Here is a 14,359-nt window from a genome sequence, read left to right on the forward strand (position 1 = left end):
GAAGTCGGTGAATATCCCTTCTTCTTACCTAACCTAACGGCAACAGAAGCCTTTTTTAACTGAAATAAATGATAAACGCAGAAGATAAAGGTCACGTATAAAAAAAAAGTTCAAATGTGAAAAACATTAGAATAAAAAACCTATAAAGGAGGAAGAAGACAGAGGAGAGGCAACAAAGCAGAGGAGGGAATTTTACTGGTTCAGGGATTGAACTTTCCAAGTGGCAACCTAACAGCAGCCATCTCACCCTTACCTCAGTCCAACTCAAGCCCCTCTCGTCATCACTCGATTAAAAAGCTTCAAAACCAAACACGCAATCATCAAACGGTCTTCTTCGTCTCCCTTCCCTTCCTCCCTCCCTCCCGCTCTCTCTCTCAACAATAAGCACCAAGCACCTTCCTTGCATCCATTGGAATATCCCTCTCTCTCTTTCGATTCATTGTCCTCCTAAATCCATCTCTTTCGATGAATAATTGAATCCCCAAATGGATTTTGGAACTACAGTTTCTCCTTTTCCTATGTAGAGCGGTTTATTTTTAGTAAATTTCATTCGATGGGCATCTGCAAATAAGCTTTCATGTGCATTATCCCTCCTCAAAATCCATCTTTTGCGAAGTTGGTGCCAGCGAATCGAGTGATTCAATCCGGAGGAACCCAATACGCTGCTGCCACCAAATTGGGTTCCTCTCGGGATTGAAGGGTAGATCGGATTTTGGTGACGGAAATTCGCGTTTTTCTATTCCACGGCGGTCGGGAAGATGAACGCAGTGGAACGATTAGGGAGCTACATAACGAGGGGAGTCTACACTGTTGCCAGGCCATTCCATCCGTTTGGTGGCGCCATTGACATCATCGTGGTGGAGCAGCAGGACGGCACCTTCAAATCGACACCTTGGTACGTGAAGTTCGGCAAATTTCAGGGAGTGTTGAAGCGACGGGAGAAGCTTGTCACCGTCTCCGTCAATGGCGTGGAGGCTGAGTTTCACATGTTCCTGGACCACAAGGGCGAGGCTTATTTTCTCAAGGAGGTTGATCAAGATGACGACGATGGGGCTCCAAGTGCGCCATCTTCCGGTGAAGACACGGAGGATGGGAAGCGGAGAAAGAAGGGTAGTTGTCAGTCCGAAGATTTGGACAGCCGCCAGAGATCGGAGTTGGACGAAGATTCCATGAATCCGGCGAGGACGGTGATCAATGAGAACAACGGGAAGTTGCTGATGAGGACCAATTCGAGGCGATCTCGCATTCTCGGGCTTGTTTTTGGGAGGAGGTCGATGAAGGGGGAGAGGAGGGACGGCAGTGGCGCCGATAGGATCGACTCGTTGGAGAGAACTGAGATTGCAGCTGATCTTCTCGAAGTCAAATGGTCGACCAATTTTTCTGATCGTACGAAGGAAGGTACTGCCACTAATTCTTCGTCGCTGTCTTCTATCTCTCCCTTGACTAATGGCAGGGATGATCCTGGTTTGGCTAAGGATAGACGAGTAGGTGAGAATTACGACGCTAGTGCTTTGATTTTGAAGAATTCTGCTCGGGAGAGTCCTTCTCTGCCGCAAGATGATTCAATTGTAGGAAAGAACTCTGAATTGGACTTACCAGGATCTCTAAACTCCTGTTCTTCGCTGGAATGTAGCTCGGTTTTGTCTCTGCCTGCTGAAAAAGAAACACAAGAAAACGATTGTGTTGGCATTGATAAAGAGCTGGCGATGTCTCCACCACTTACAGAATCGGAGAGTTCAGACGAAAAAGAACCAAAAGAAAATGGTGGGAACGTCCTTTCGACGGATGGAGTTTCTGATGTGGCGAGGGAGGTGAATGGCGACGCCCCATCATCTTCTAATATTGCTCCACGCTGGAATGTAGCAGAAGAGGAAAATTGTGATGTTGATTTTCTTGAGTTGGTGACTTCTGGTATGAAGGATCCTTCTTCCATGCTAGAAGATAGTTCTGTTGGGGGAATGGATGATGGGATGGAGTTTTCAGTTCTCCAAAATTCATGTTTAGCGTTGGAAGCTAGCTTTCCATTACCCAAAAGTGCTGAAAAAGAAGAACAAGAAAACGACTGTTCTGGCATCCGTGCCGGGGCGCAAATGTCTACAATGGTTATAGTATCAAAACGTTTGAATTCAGGTGCAAAAGAATCAAACGAGGAGTGTACGTGCGTCACTTCAATGGCAGAAAACTCTAAGAAGGAGGGTGAATCAGAAGATGATTCTCTTTCGTCATCTACTCTGGAACCTGGGGTCGATGATGCTAATACAAGGACTTGCAACGATGAGATTGTTGAGCAGGAAACTGTTCAGAAAGGCTGGACGGATGAGGTTCAGCTCAATGCTGAGTTGTTATGTGAGACAACTGAGCTGGTTAATGAACCTACTTTATCGCGCAACTTGCTTATACAGGTCGAAGAAAAAGAGAAAATTATTTAAAACTGAAACAAGATGGAAAAGATCGTTGCTGCCCCCTTGATGAACACGAAATTGTAACAGAGAAGAAATATAAGTCTAGTGACTTCACCTTACAAAGTTATGGTTCAGATGAGATGATTGATGGTAATGAGACAGAAAACGTATTAGAATATGGTTCAACCCATGGAAGTCTTTCAATTCGATGATATTTCAGAAAACGAAAATCTTGTGACGAATGTGGCTGTTGACGTGGATACATTGGATAGAGCTTCTCCAATGGAGACGGGGAAGAATTCTGAAAGCCAAAGGGAACATCTAGATGATGTCTGCTCCTCTCCAGATCAATTTGACAATGCCGAAGTCACGGAAAATTTGTCATATCATGGTGCCAATTTAGCATATCCCAGCTATCCACTATCATTGAAGGATAAAACATCAACCGAAAGCATTTCGTCTGGTCAGGGCGGTCACAAGGCAGACAAAAATGAGTTAGAAATAGATAATGATGTCACAGTGCTGACCTCTGTGGCTAGTTCCCTGAATTCTATTAATGGCAGTCTGACTGCATCTTGTTCAGGCCACGTTGCAGGCTGTCAACTTTTGGAAGATGAGCTTCTTACTGATATTTCCAGCTTTCCGAATGACAAGGACAATGTTCCAGCATGGCCCTCCCAAGATGCAGCAGTTGATGGAGAAATGATGACATATGCTACCAATGGTACTCTGGAGAAGACAAGTGAGCTGGAGAGGATGCATCACGAATCATCTTTGTCTTCCGAGCTTATCTTTGAATCAACCACAGAAGATGACATACAGGAGTCGTCGTGTGATTGTTATCATATGACGCCTGTTGAAGCAATGGAGAGATCCAAGCCAATTAGCATCTTAAAACCTCTCAAGCATGAAGGTGATGCCGAACCATTCTCAAAATGTTTACCCGTCCTCAGATCTGGCATCTCTGACCTGGAAAGCTTTGGCATTCAGACTCTAAGTCATTCACGGACTTCGAACTATGAACTCTTGAAGATGGGAATCCTCGGGAAGGATTTTGAAAGCCCTTCAGATGATAGAGTTGCATCTAAAGTTAAAATGGAAACCGAGCAGAGCAAGCCTGAGGGTGATACTTCCGTTTGTGAAACTCAAAGTGGATCAGAATCCCAAAGGCCTCCAGTTGACAATCTCGTTGGTAAGCTTGTGACGTTGCTTTTATATGAAATGCGTTTTGAAAATATATGGAAGTTCCTTTTGCTTCTCTAGTTATTGTAACAATTCATGGTTGAGATTTGGTTAGGTCCCCATATTTTCTTCCCATACTTCTTTATTCATGCTTCGAGGAATCCTTGGTAGGTTCTTATGTATGCTAGTATGTGCTTCTCTGTTACCATGCAGAAATATCTCTTTGTAAGCACTTGCTGTCTGAAGGAATGGGGATCGAAGCTGCTTCAAAGGCATTTGATGCCGAGAAAGTTTCTTTTGAGAAGTTCAGTGCTTTGGGCCCATCAATTCTAAAAAATGATAGGCTTGTAGTTAGGATAAACGGTCAATACTTTCCATGGGATGCTGCAGCACCAATTGTTCTGGGCATGGTTTCATTTGGACATGAAAAGGCATTGGAACCCAAGGGCATGATTGCTGTTGAACGAATTGAAAAGAAACTTGAAAAGTACCCCTCCTCTGCAATTGTTCCCTCAGGTGGAAGCTGGAGATTCTGGCCGTTTGGTTTTAACAAATCAAAATCACTTACAGCTACTCGGTCACTCCCAAGTGATTGCTTGGGTGACAGTGGTGAAAAATCTCTTGAGAAGCAACTTAGTGCAGCAGAAAGGGAGGATATGAATACAAGATCTACTAAGAAGGTCCGAACAATTATTCCAACATCTGAACAGTTGAAATCACTGAACCTGAAAGAAGGGCAGAACATAGTAACTTTTACATTTTCTACTGCAATGCTTGGAAAGCAACAGGTTTCTTATCACTCAAAAATATATCTTCATTACTGCTACTACTTTTATTGGTGTCGTGTGTAGGGTTTGTTCTCTCCTTGATGGTGATCCTCCTCGCTTTTTATGCTCTCTCTTTCTCCCATTCTCTTTCCTCTCTCTCTCTCTCTCTCTCTAAGGATTTCAACTCTGATTGACAATGTTATGTTCCTTTGATTTAATGAGTTTGGTGATATCCTTGGTTTATTGTTTGAATGATTTTTTTTTCCAAATTGCAGGATATTGTCTGATATGCAGACACTTACCGCAGATTGGATGTCAAGCACAGCCAACCCAGAAGCTGCGTTGGCACCGGTGTAAGGTACTCTCATGATGAACAAGATAGACTAGTTTGTGTTCCTTTGATTCAGTGAGTTGGGCTTTATCATAAGTTTTCTTTTTTTAATTTAAGTTTCCAGATTGCAGGATATTGTCTGCTATGGGTAAACTTTTCAGCAGATTGGATGCCAAACATGGGTAACCTACAAACTGAGTTGCCACCAGTGCAACAGACACAAATACACCCAGAGTCATGATTCAGTTTATATAATATGGTAGTGTCTCGATACCCGTGTTTTTTGAAAATGCTCCTTACCGGTATTCATACCTAGAGATCTAGTTGTGTGCATACTACATATTATTGATGCTGAGGGCCTAGCCTTGCAGAGAGTTGCACTTCCCTTGAGTTTCATAGGTGATTAACATAAAAATTATATGCTTATGATTTATCACAAAGAAATAACATGTAAGTACTGTATAATTGTAGATTGTCGAATTCCACAAAAACAAACATAAAGTTTTACATACATGGGGAAAAAAATTCTGGTTCACTCCTCATGTTTAGGTTCATCTTGCGAAGAGCTTGATTCCACCTAGCAATTGATTGAATGTGAAGTTTCTTTCTGCTTGTTTTCTTCCTTTTTTCTGTGTTGCCTTCATAAAGTTGATGTATTCTTGTGTTAATCTTCATCATCGGGTATCATTTCATGCTTAAATCAGGTGGTTGTGCATCACTTAGTCTTGTTTTTGTTTGTTACAGCTTTTAGCTCTAACCTATTGGATGAGATGACATCGCAAAATGTTGTTGTGAGATGTTGATCTTAAGATGCTTATCTTAAAGTGTTATTGTTAATGTTACCAAAAGATAAATTGATGTAGTGACGGTTGGTCAGCTTATTTAAGACGGTGCATATCATAACAGCTTAATTTTTTGATAGTTACTCAATTTGGGCAGCTATCTTTATGTGTTTAGTCGAATGAATTAGTTTCTATTGCTCTCAAAATAAAGTGCTGATCATGGAACTGCTTATAATGCTACCATTTTTTTCTTAATTAGTAGTTATGCCATATAAAGCCTATCCATAAGCTTGCTTGTCATAGTGTGGCATCCTGGCAGCATTCTCGTGCTCCAAGCATTGACATATTAACATGTGTGAAGGATCCGCATATTTGGTAAGTTTCTGTCATTCTCTCAATTGAAATAAGAGAAAACGTGTAATCCACATTGTATAAATGGCAATATTAAGTACAGACACATACTCATAATTGTTCAGTTGTTAGCTATATGGCTGTGATGTCCATGCCTTTAAATTCATCAATAGACTTAAATATAATATTTGCCCAACACATACACTGGCTTTTGTCAGTATTTAGAAATTAATTATTGAAGTTTACATATTAAATGACATTATTAATGCTATTAATATTTTGTTGGATATGGAGATCACTTATAAACCAGAAGATTATAAATGTCAAAAAATGATAAATATTACACTTTGCTGAACACTAACATCAACACCAACACTATCTTGATGGCCATTGATACAAAAGACAATGTAAGCTTAGGCAGATTGTGGATCCTCAAGCCTGACACATCTGGACTCAAATCTCATCTATTACAACAAATGTAAGAGGAGAAGTGATTTGGTGCTATGATTTTATACTGCAAATTTGTTGTTTTTAACAGCTCTAACAACTCAGGAGAATGGAGTTATTTGGTGGACTGTTCTATTGAAGAAGTAGAATCTCTGAGCCTAAGCAAGAGAATATACCAATCAATATTGTTTGTGATATTGCACATATTCTCATGGTCAATAAGCCACCACATATGATACTTATTTCCTTGCTTAATGCACAAGCACACATCTAATGCTTCTTTTGTTTGTAGCCCTCTTATATTTTACTACAAAACTTTTGCTACTTGACACTTGTATTTTCTGTTGACAGCTTTTTTAGCCTTGAAATTCCATGCTTGAGCCTTCTTATTGAAAAAAATTAGAAATAAATTCTAGAAGAGTTTTTTAATTGGTAAGGGGCTTAGACTTTGTTTCAAGTTACATTCAATCAAGGTGGGATAGCTATTCTTAATGTCCAATTTCTGAGGTTTCTAGTTGAAATTCATTCGAAAGGAGATGCCACACATATCTCAATAAAATCATAGTGTGTTCATGGTATCCAAGAATGTTTATGAGTTTCTAAAAAAAATATGGGATAAATTCATTTGTGGGTAAAGATACTGTTGATATTGTGACTGTAATCCAATAAAATTTCCAAACATGAAGACCTACTTTTTTCTTTTTACTTTAGGTCCTGGATATGCATGTGAGTCACTACTGGACAGCATTGTTTCTCAGAGCCAACACATTTTGGGTCATGATCCTTCCAACTGAGACATTTGCACACCTGTACAATCAGATTGCATACAATATTATTCTTGCACTGAAACTATCTAATAACCTCAGTTATTTACACTTGTCACACATTAGCAATTGCACAAGGAGTAATGCGAGATGAAGAATATTATATTTGACTAATGAGATTGATGCTCCACTTTGATGCATCTCACAGATTTTCAGATTTTTGGAGATTATAAATTTTTTGGCTTTGTATATATTCTGTATAAGTGGACATATTATTGGATAGTTTTTTAATGAAATCTCAATTTGTGAATGTTTTCTCTTATATATATATATATATATATATATATATATATATATATATGGTGTGTGTGTGTGTGGGGAGAGGGGAGGGGGGAACCTTTGAAAGGTCTATTGGCCATGATGTTAAACGTAGTTAACAAAAATCTAGGTAATGGCCCAAAACTTTCTCCAACAGCTCATGTCATAGCCAATACAAAAGCAAGGTAGGTGAGGCAAAGAGGCAAATATGGAGTACATGTTCAGAAGTATTTTTGAAGCAAGAGTGGTTTGAGGATGCTGCTTTGGCTGGAAACCAAAGTATTTACCCACTTCCAGTTGGTCCAAGAAAGAAGGGGGTGAATTATAAAGATTGTGATAGGCTTTGACAGGCACATGCATACAGGGTAGGCCTGGGCGCCGGGCCGGGCCGCCGCTGGCTACCCGGTACCCGGCCCGGTTCGGGCCCGGGTCCGGGCCCTTGTTTTATCTTATCGGTCTTTCGCCTACTGTGCCCGGCCCGGCCCGACATCATAACGGGCCGGGTCCGGGTTAAGCTAACGGGCCCGTTGGGACCCGTTAGGCCCGTTAATTCGAGAATGGATTCAAGAGTTTCGATTTAAAATTTTTAGGAAATGCATTTAGGGATTTAGGGTTTTCGACAGGAGATTGCGCGTGCATTGAGTAAGCCTTGGCGCCACCACCGTCCTTCACCATCCACCTCCAGTCCACCACCGGCGCACCTCATGGCAGTCTTCACCTCCCGTTGCAGAAGGTAAGATCAACCCCAAATCCCATCCACTGCTTCAAATCGATTCAACTGATTCATTACAAATCTTTTATTTTTTTGTTGATTGACTCACCGTCGCTCTCCCCATCTTTCTCTGTTGTAAGATTAATGATGTTGGGTCATGGGAATGATGCATTTGCGGGTTGCAGGTTGGAAGGAAACTGGCGATCATAAGCGAAACTCGTGATCGTGACGGGAGGAGTGAGAGGGATCGGGCAGACCAGAACGGAGCTCATACACCATCCACGGCTTCCTCTATTCCCATTGCGACGTCACCGCGGCCATCGACCTCGCCCTCGCCCGCTTCGGCCGCCTCAACATCAAGGTCAACAACGAGGGCGTGAGCGGCACCGAGGATCGCCACGACATTCGGAAGGTCAACCTCGGCGGATTTCAGAGGGATTTCACCGTCAATGTGGACGGTGTCTTCTTGGGACAGTCGGCCCGGCCCGGCCCGGTTAACAAAACGGGCCGGGTCGGGCTTCGGACGTAGTTGACGAGGCCCGGTACCCAGCCCGGCCCGGCCCGATAATAGTCGGGCCGGGTAGCGGGTCGACCTGATTCAAATCCGGACCCTTAACGACATTGACTAAACGGGTCGGGCCGGCCCGGCCCGGCCCGATGCCCAGGCCTAATACAGGGGAGTTTCATGCTGTCATTTGTCAGATGTGGCTGGATAGTTAAAAATTAAAAATTTGTCATTAAAAAGGAGCATTAACAACAGTTTGTGATGCAGCAATAGTTCAAAGGATAGATTCTAGGTATAAATTTTTTAATTTGTAGCCATCTAGTAACATCTGCGCATGGCAATATATATATATATATATATATATGGAGAGAGAGAGAGAGAAACAGTGGAAAAGGCAACAATGTTGAAGGAAGAATAAAATGTCAGTTTGTTATTTTTTTTTAAGTTTGTCATTAAAAATTTAAAAGAACCATAAACCGTTGCGAAAGCCACCAACATTAAAAACTATTTCAACACCGTAAACCAACACTAATCCAATGTAATGACTTTCTTTTAGTGACAAAATTTTAAGTTTTAGCCATCAGGCAATATCCGACACCTAACAAATATATATATATTCCAAGCTACACTACCATTGATATGGAATTGAGGAGCTGCATCTAAATTTAGAATAATCATATAACTAATCTAATTAAGGTCTTCTGTCACACACAATACACAAACACAACCCCTCCCCCACCACAATCCAACCCACAAAACCCTCCTCTCTCTGCCACACCATTCACATCGAAGGGGGGAGGCATTCGACACAAGGACAGAGCTAGACAATTCTGGCTAATGGGCACTAATTATAAATTTTTAAAATTTTGTGGGGCATCAATATTAAATAAGAAAAAAATATTATGAAGTCCCGTCATGAAAATAAGCATTTTCTTTTTTTGTTAGTCTGTGTTGGCAATTGCCCACATAATGCTCAGAAAGAATATAAAACCATCATCACCGCTACACGCACAAACACACGAAAATGATCATGGATAAAAATAATAATATTTAAATTATTGCAAAAAAGTATTTTAAACAAAAGAAAACTAGCATGTTAAGTGTAATCACCTCAAATTTTTCAAAAGGACTATGATATTTTATCCAAGTGCGAAATTCAAATTTAGGCACAAGAATCAAATCCAAAATATAACTCTTAGATCCAAATTAAATCCAAAATACAACTTTCAGATCCAAATGAAATCCAAAATACAACTTTCAGATCCAAATGAAATCCAAAATACTACTTTCAGATCCAAATTAAATCCAAAATACTACTTTCAGATCCAAAACCCAAGTTCAGATCCAAATCAATCATTTAAGACTAATTTGCCATTCATTTTGACCAAAAAAACCTCCTTTTAGAGGATAATTTTAGTCTTTTTGGGTGGACAAGACTAATTTGCCATTCCTTTTGACCAAAAAACCTCCTTTTAGAGGGTAATTTTAGTCTTTTTGGGTGGACAAGATTAATTTGCCCTTCCTTTTGACCAAAAAATCTTCTTTTGGAGGGTGATTTTAGTCTTTTTGGGTGGACAAGACTAATTTACCGTTTCTTTTGACCAAAAAACCTCTTTTTAGAGGGTAATTTTAGTCTTTTTGGGTGGACAAGACTAATTTGTCATTCCTTTTGACCAAAAAAACCTCCTTTTAGAGGGTAATTTTAATCTTTTTGGGTGGACAAGACCCATTTACCTTTCCTTTTGACCCAAAAATCTCTTTTTGGATGGTGATTTTAGTCTTTTTAGGTAAAAAAAATCAAATTTTGGGTTTTGGCTCCAAAATCCTTTATAAATACCCTCCATATCCTCTCTCTTGGGCAAGATTGGTCCTTGGGAGAAACTCTAATGTATTCTCACTTGAAGACTTAGAGTTTCTCTTGAGCTCTCTCTCTCTCCCTCTTCCTCTCTCTATTTCCCTCTCCAACTTGGAGCAAGCTACAACCCTCTTGGAGGCATCATCTTGGAGCTTTATTCAAAGGGAATTTTCAAGTGAAGGTGTTTATCTCCTTAGGTCATCTCTCATTAGAGGTATGTAATCATCCCTCTCATTTTTTTTTTTTTTCTCTTATCTTCATCTCCTCATGGCCAAAGGAGATAGCACTCAACATCTTTTTAGAGACAAGAGGCTATGCTCAAGTACACCGGAAGCATGAGAAGATGAGATGATATTTTATTTTATGATTAAATCATGCTTCTTTCAAGTATTCTTATTGTTGTTATTTTTCATTAACATGTTCTTATTATTATGCTATTCTTTTTTCTTGAACATAGTCTTGTTGATTGTTTTCATTTTTTCTCCTCATCTTTATCTCCCCACGGTTAAAGGAGGTAGCTCTCAATCTCTTTTTAGAGACAAGAGGCTATACTCAAAGTGCACCGGGAGCATGGAAAGAAGAGATGATCTTTCATTTTAATCATGTTCTTTCTTTTCATGAATACATTCTTATTGTTCATTTGTTTCTTCTTGTTTTCCTCTCTTCCTCATTTCTCCATGGCCAACCAAAAGAGATAGCTCTCAATCTCTATTTTAGAGTCAAGAGGCTATACTCAAGTGCACCGGGAACATGAGAAGATGAGGTGGTATATCAATTCATAGTTACATCATGTCTTCCCTCCTAATTGAACTTTGCTTTTTTCCATCATCATCTTTCTTTCTTTCCTTCCTTGAATGTTATCTATATATTATGCATGCATAGTTGCTTGGTTCTTTACTTACATGTGAATGTATGGCGGGAATGAGAGTGTGGTTTGGGGACTCTTTATTTTCATATTAATTTTTGAGGTTGGTACTTGTCCAACCCGGGATAAACCCTCACGAAAATGTAAATGTTAATATGCATTTCCATGTCATTTTGCGCTAGTTTCCTTCTTAATAATCACATTAGGAACCCTAACAAGTGCCTCGTTATGTTGCTTGTTTTCTTCCATACCCAACGGTGGAAGAAATATATCCCTTACAACAAACTAAATAATAATATTCGATGCTTATATAAATCATATTTTCCAAAACATTTTCAAAAAGAACCTTCTAACATGGCTTTAGGGTCTTAGCTTAGACTCTTGCATGAGTCCAAGCTCCCCTCCGGCCCACATTAAACTTGAAGTTGGTAATTTTAAGTTGTTCCTTGATTTTTCTAATCTTGTAAAGTTATGGATGTATACACATGTTATATACATTTTTGTAAACATGATGACCCCCTATCTTTCTCTCTCTATGCTTTCACTTTCCATTTTATAAATTTTCATATGTGCATGAATACGTATGTACATGTGCTTCATTTCCTCTCTTTCAAATATTTATTCCTCTTTTCAAAACAAATATCTTCTCTTATAAAATTACTCATACACATATATGCGTATGATATTTTTCTTTTCCTCTAAAATCTCTCTTTCTCTTCGAATCAATACATCTTTTTCTCTTAAGCTATCATATATGTGTATATGTGATGATATGTACACATGTTTGCATGTCTTTCTCTATATCTCTCTCTTTCCTTTCATAAGAGTGTTTTATCTATTGTATTCTTTTTAACATTCTCCTCTCACGAACTTTCTATTTACCAACTTTAATAAGACCACAAACCAAGTAATGACCCAATATTGGAATCATGCTTGATGGTCTACAATTTCTATCCCTTTTCAAAAACTTTTCCTTTTTATATACAATAATTATAACAACGAAATCTTAGATGTATGTTGTGGTAGGAATAACTTTAGATGAATATTGTGGTAGGAATGTTTTACATTTTTTCAATTATATAGGGTAAATGCATCTATGCATTCTCACCCTCTTTATTTCACTTATGATCACAAGCACCTCTCCAAAAGAACTTAAGCAAGAAGGGATGAAGCTCTAGTTAGGTGGTAACCGAATTAGAGCAAAATCTCAAACCTATTTAAAGACTTAAGAGAACACTAAAGTGATTTCAAAATGATTTCACAAGTTTTTCAAATGATATTTACTAGTTCTACTTTTTCCTCAAAACATTTCACATTTTCAAACAATTCTTCAAGAACCTTTTCAAAAGTTTGAAACTTCAAACTTTCAATATTTTCTACACCGCATATAGAATCAAAAAGATGTTTAAGTTAAAACGAAATGCATCAATGATAAACATAGTCCGTGGGTTGATTACCCACGGTAAAGGCGCCGGGAACGGTCGATCCTCGTACCGACGGGCGAGTCCATTTCTTTCCTCTTTCAAAACAAAAACCTCATTTTTCTGGAACACTCCAAAACCAACCAAAACAGATGGCGATCGTGATGGGACCCGTCATCGTTTGGCTATGATTATAATTGATGCATTTTCACTAATTTGAACATCTCATATATTGCCAATGATAAAGCATGTCCCCTATTTTGGCCTCGACCTCATTGGCATTTCATTGCATTGTTTAGTGATTGGGATTGTTTTCTTGCACATAAGACTAATTGAGAAGGATCAATCATGTTCACACATATCTATGATCACATACCACCCTTCTCAATTTAGGAGTTGTTTGAAAACCATGTTTGCTCTTCTATTTTAATCTTCAAACTTAGGCAATATTGCATTAGAGACAACTCATTTTATATGATTTCTCGTATTTCAAAATTCCTCATACCTATTTGTCCCGGTCATCATGTTGCCGGGCTTGGTCTTTGGCGGTAGCACAAGACTAAGCCTTACAACTAGACCACACCTTGGGCGGGAAAACCCCCTCGTTAGTACCATGAATGGTAATTTATGGTATATCGACGAGTAATCAAGAAGAAGTTGATGAACTCTACCCTTAGTTGCCTAAGGAAGAATCTATGCTCGTACTAAGCCATTTGGCTAAGGTATATAAGCATAACTTGATATCGGATTATCGTGACACAAAATTATCTCAATTAAGTTCTTATACACAATTTTCTAAATAAAAAAAAGAAAGAAAATTATTTCATGATAGATGTTGATGTGCGTGAAACCTTATGTGATGATTTGTAACCTCATTCCACACATCTATCTCATATTGTCTTTGTCAACCTAGTCAATGTTTTCCACTAATTCATTCTTTATCTTTTAGAGTCATCATTCAAGATGTATGCTTTCCAACGTGGTGTCACATTCCCTTATGATCACATCCTCTTTGGGGAAGGTCCCGAACGGTCCACCTACATTTTTCTTGAGTCTAAACCTTTGGCTCCCGAATGGTATCGGACTTGGCATCCCACCTTCTCTCAGATGTTTCCTTCTTATTTTGAAGAATGTGGGCTAGAGACAATGGCAGCTGGAGGAATGCAGTCAGTTGATGGAAATTTGGTACATGCAATCACCGAGCGTTGGAACCCAAAGACCTCCTCTTTTTGGTTTCCATGAGGAGAAATGACAATATTACTAGATGAATTTGCCGAAATACTAGACCTCCCTACCCCAACTTGTGACCCAAATGATCTATTGGAAAAACAATTCCTTATGAACCCAACCAAGGTCAATGCAAATGACCTCATTGCTCACTTTACTGGACGAAAAACTTGGCCTTTAGTAGAAAACCGTGAAAATCAAAGCATCAACATGAAAAATTTGTATGAAGAATTTGGAACCTATGTTGAACCTTCTACCCTACCTCGAAAAGCCATAGGGAGAATTAAACATTGTATGAGGCTCTGCACAGTAGGAGTGACCCTTTTTATCGATGGAAGTGACCTTTTAGATGTCTGTATTGCCCAACTTTTCCGAGTATGGGGGCATAGAGGCAGTGGCGGAGGGAGGGGGGGCCCGCCTGGGCCATGGC

At 39.4% G+C, this 14,359-nt stretch overlaps 1 protein-coding gene across 1 annotated transcript; it reads left to right on the forward strand.

The window, feature by feature from the left end:
* The first annotated feature begins 247 nt into the window (after nucleotides 1–247).
* On the forward strand, nucleotides 248–6,504 carry LOC116250312 (phosphatidate phosphatase PAH2-like). Its single transcript, XM_050076784.1, has 4 exons — nucleotides 248–2,420; nucleotides 2,577–3,594; nucleotides 3,798–4,372; nucleotides 4,627–6,504. Exons 1-4 carry the CDS (start codon nucleotides 759–761, stop codon nucleotides 4,636–4,638), a joined length of 3,267 nt encoding a protein of 1,088 aa, XP_049932741.1. The 5' UTR covers nucleotides 248–758; the 3' UTR covers nucleotides 4,639–6,504.
* The last annotated feature ends 7,855 nt before the right edge of the window (nucleotides 6,505–14,359 follow it).

The sequence above is a fragment of the Nymphaea colorata genome, chromosome 3 (assembly GCF_008831285.2).
Source record: "Nymphaea colorata isolate Beijing-Zhang1983 chromosome 3, ASM883128v2, whole genome shotgun sequence".
Classification (NCBI taxonomy): Eukaryota; Viridiplantae; Streptophyta; class Magnoliopsida; order Nymphaeales; family Nymphaeaceae; genus Nymphaea; species Nymphaea colorata.

Excerpts from the sequence above, each read along its gene's own strand:
- LOC116250312 (XM_050076784.1), top strand. The coding sequence starts at position 759 with ATGAACGCAGTGGAACGATTAGGGAGCTACATAACGAGGGGAGTCTAC. Across the intron at positions 2,421-2,576 it reads AGGTCGAAGAAAAAGAGAAA|AATATGGTTCAACCCATGGA; the intron begins ATTATTTAAAAC and ends AAAACGTATTAG. Across the intron at positions 3,595-3,797 it reads TCCAGTTGACAATCTCGTTG|AAATATCTCTTTGTAAGCAC; the intron begins GTAAGCTTGTGA and ends GTTACCATGCAG.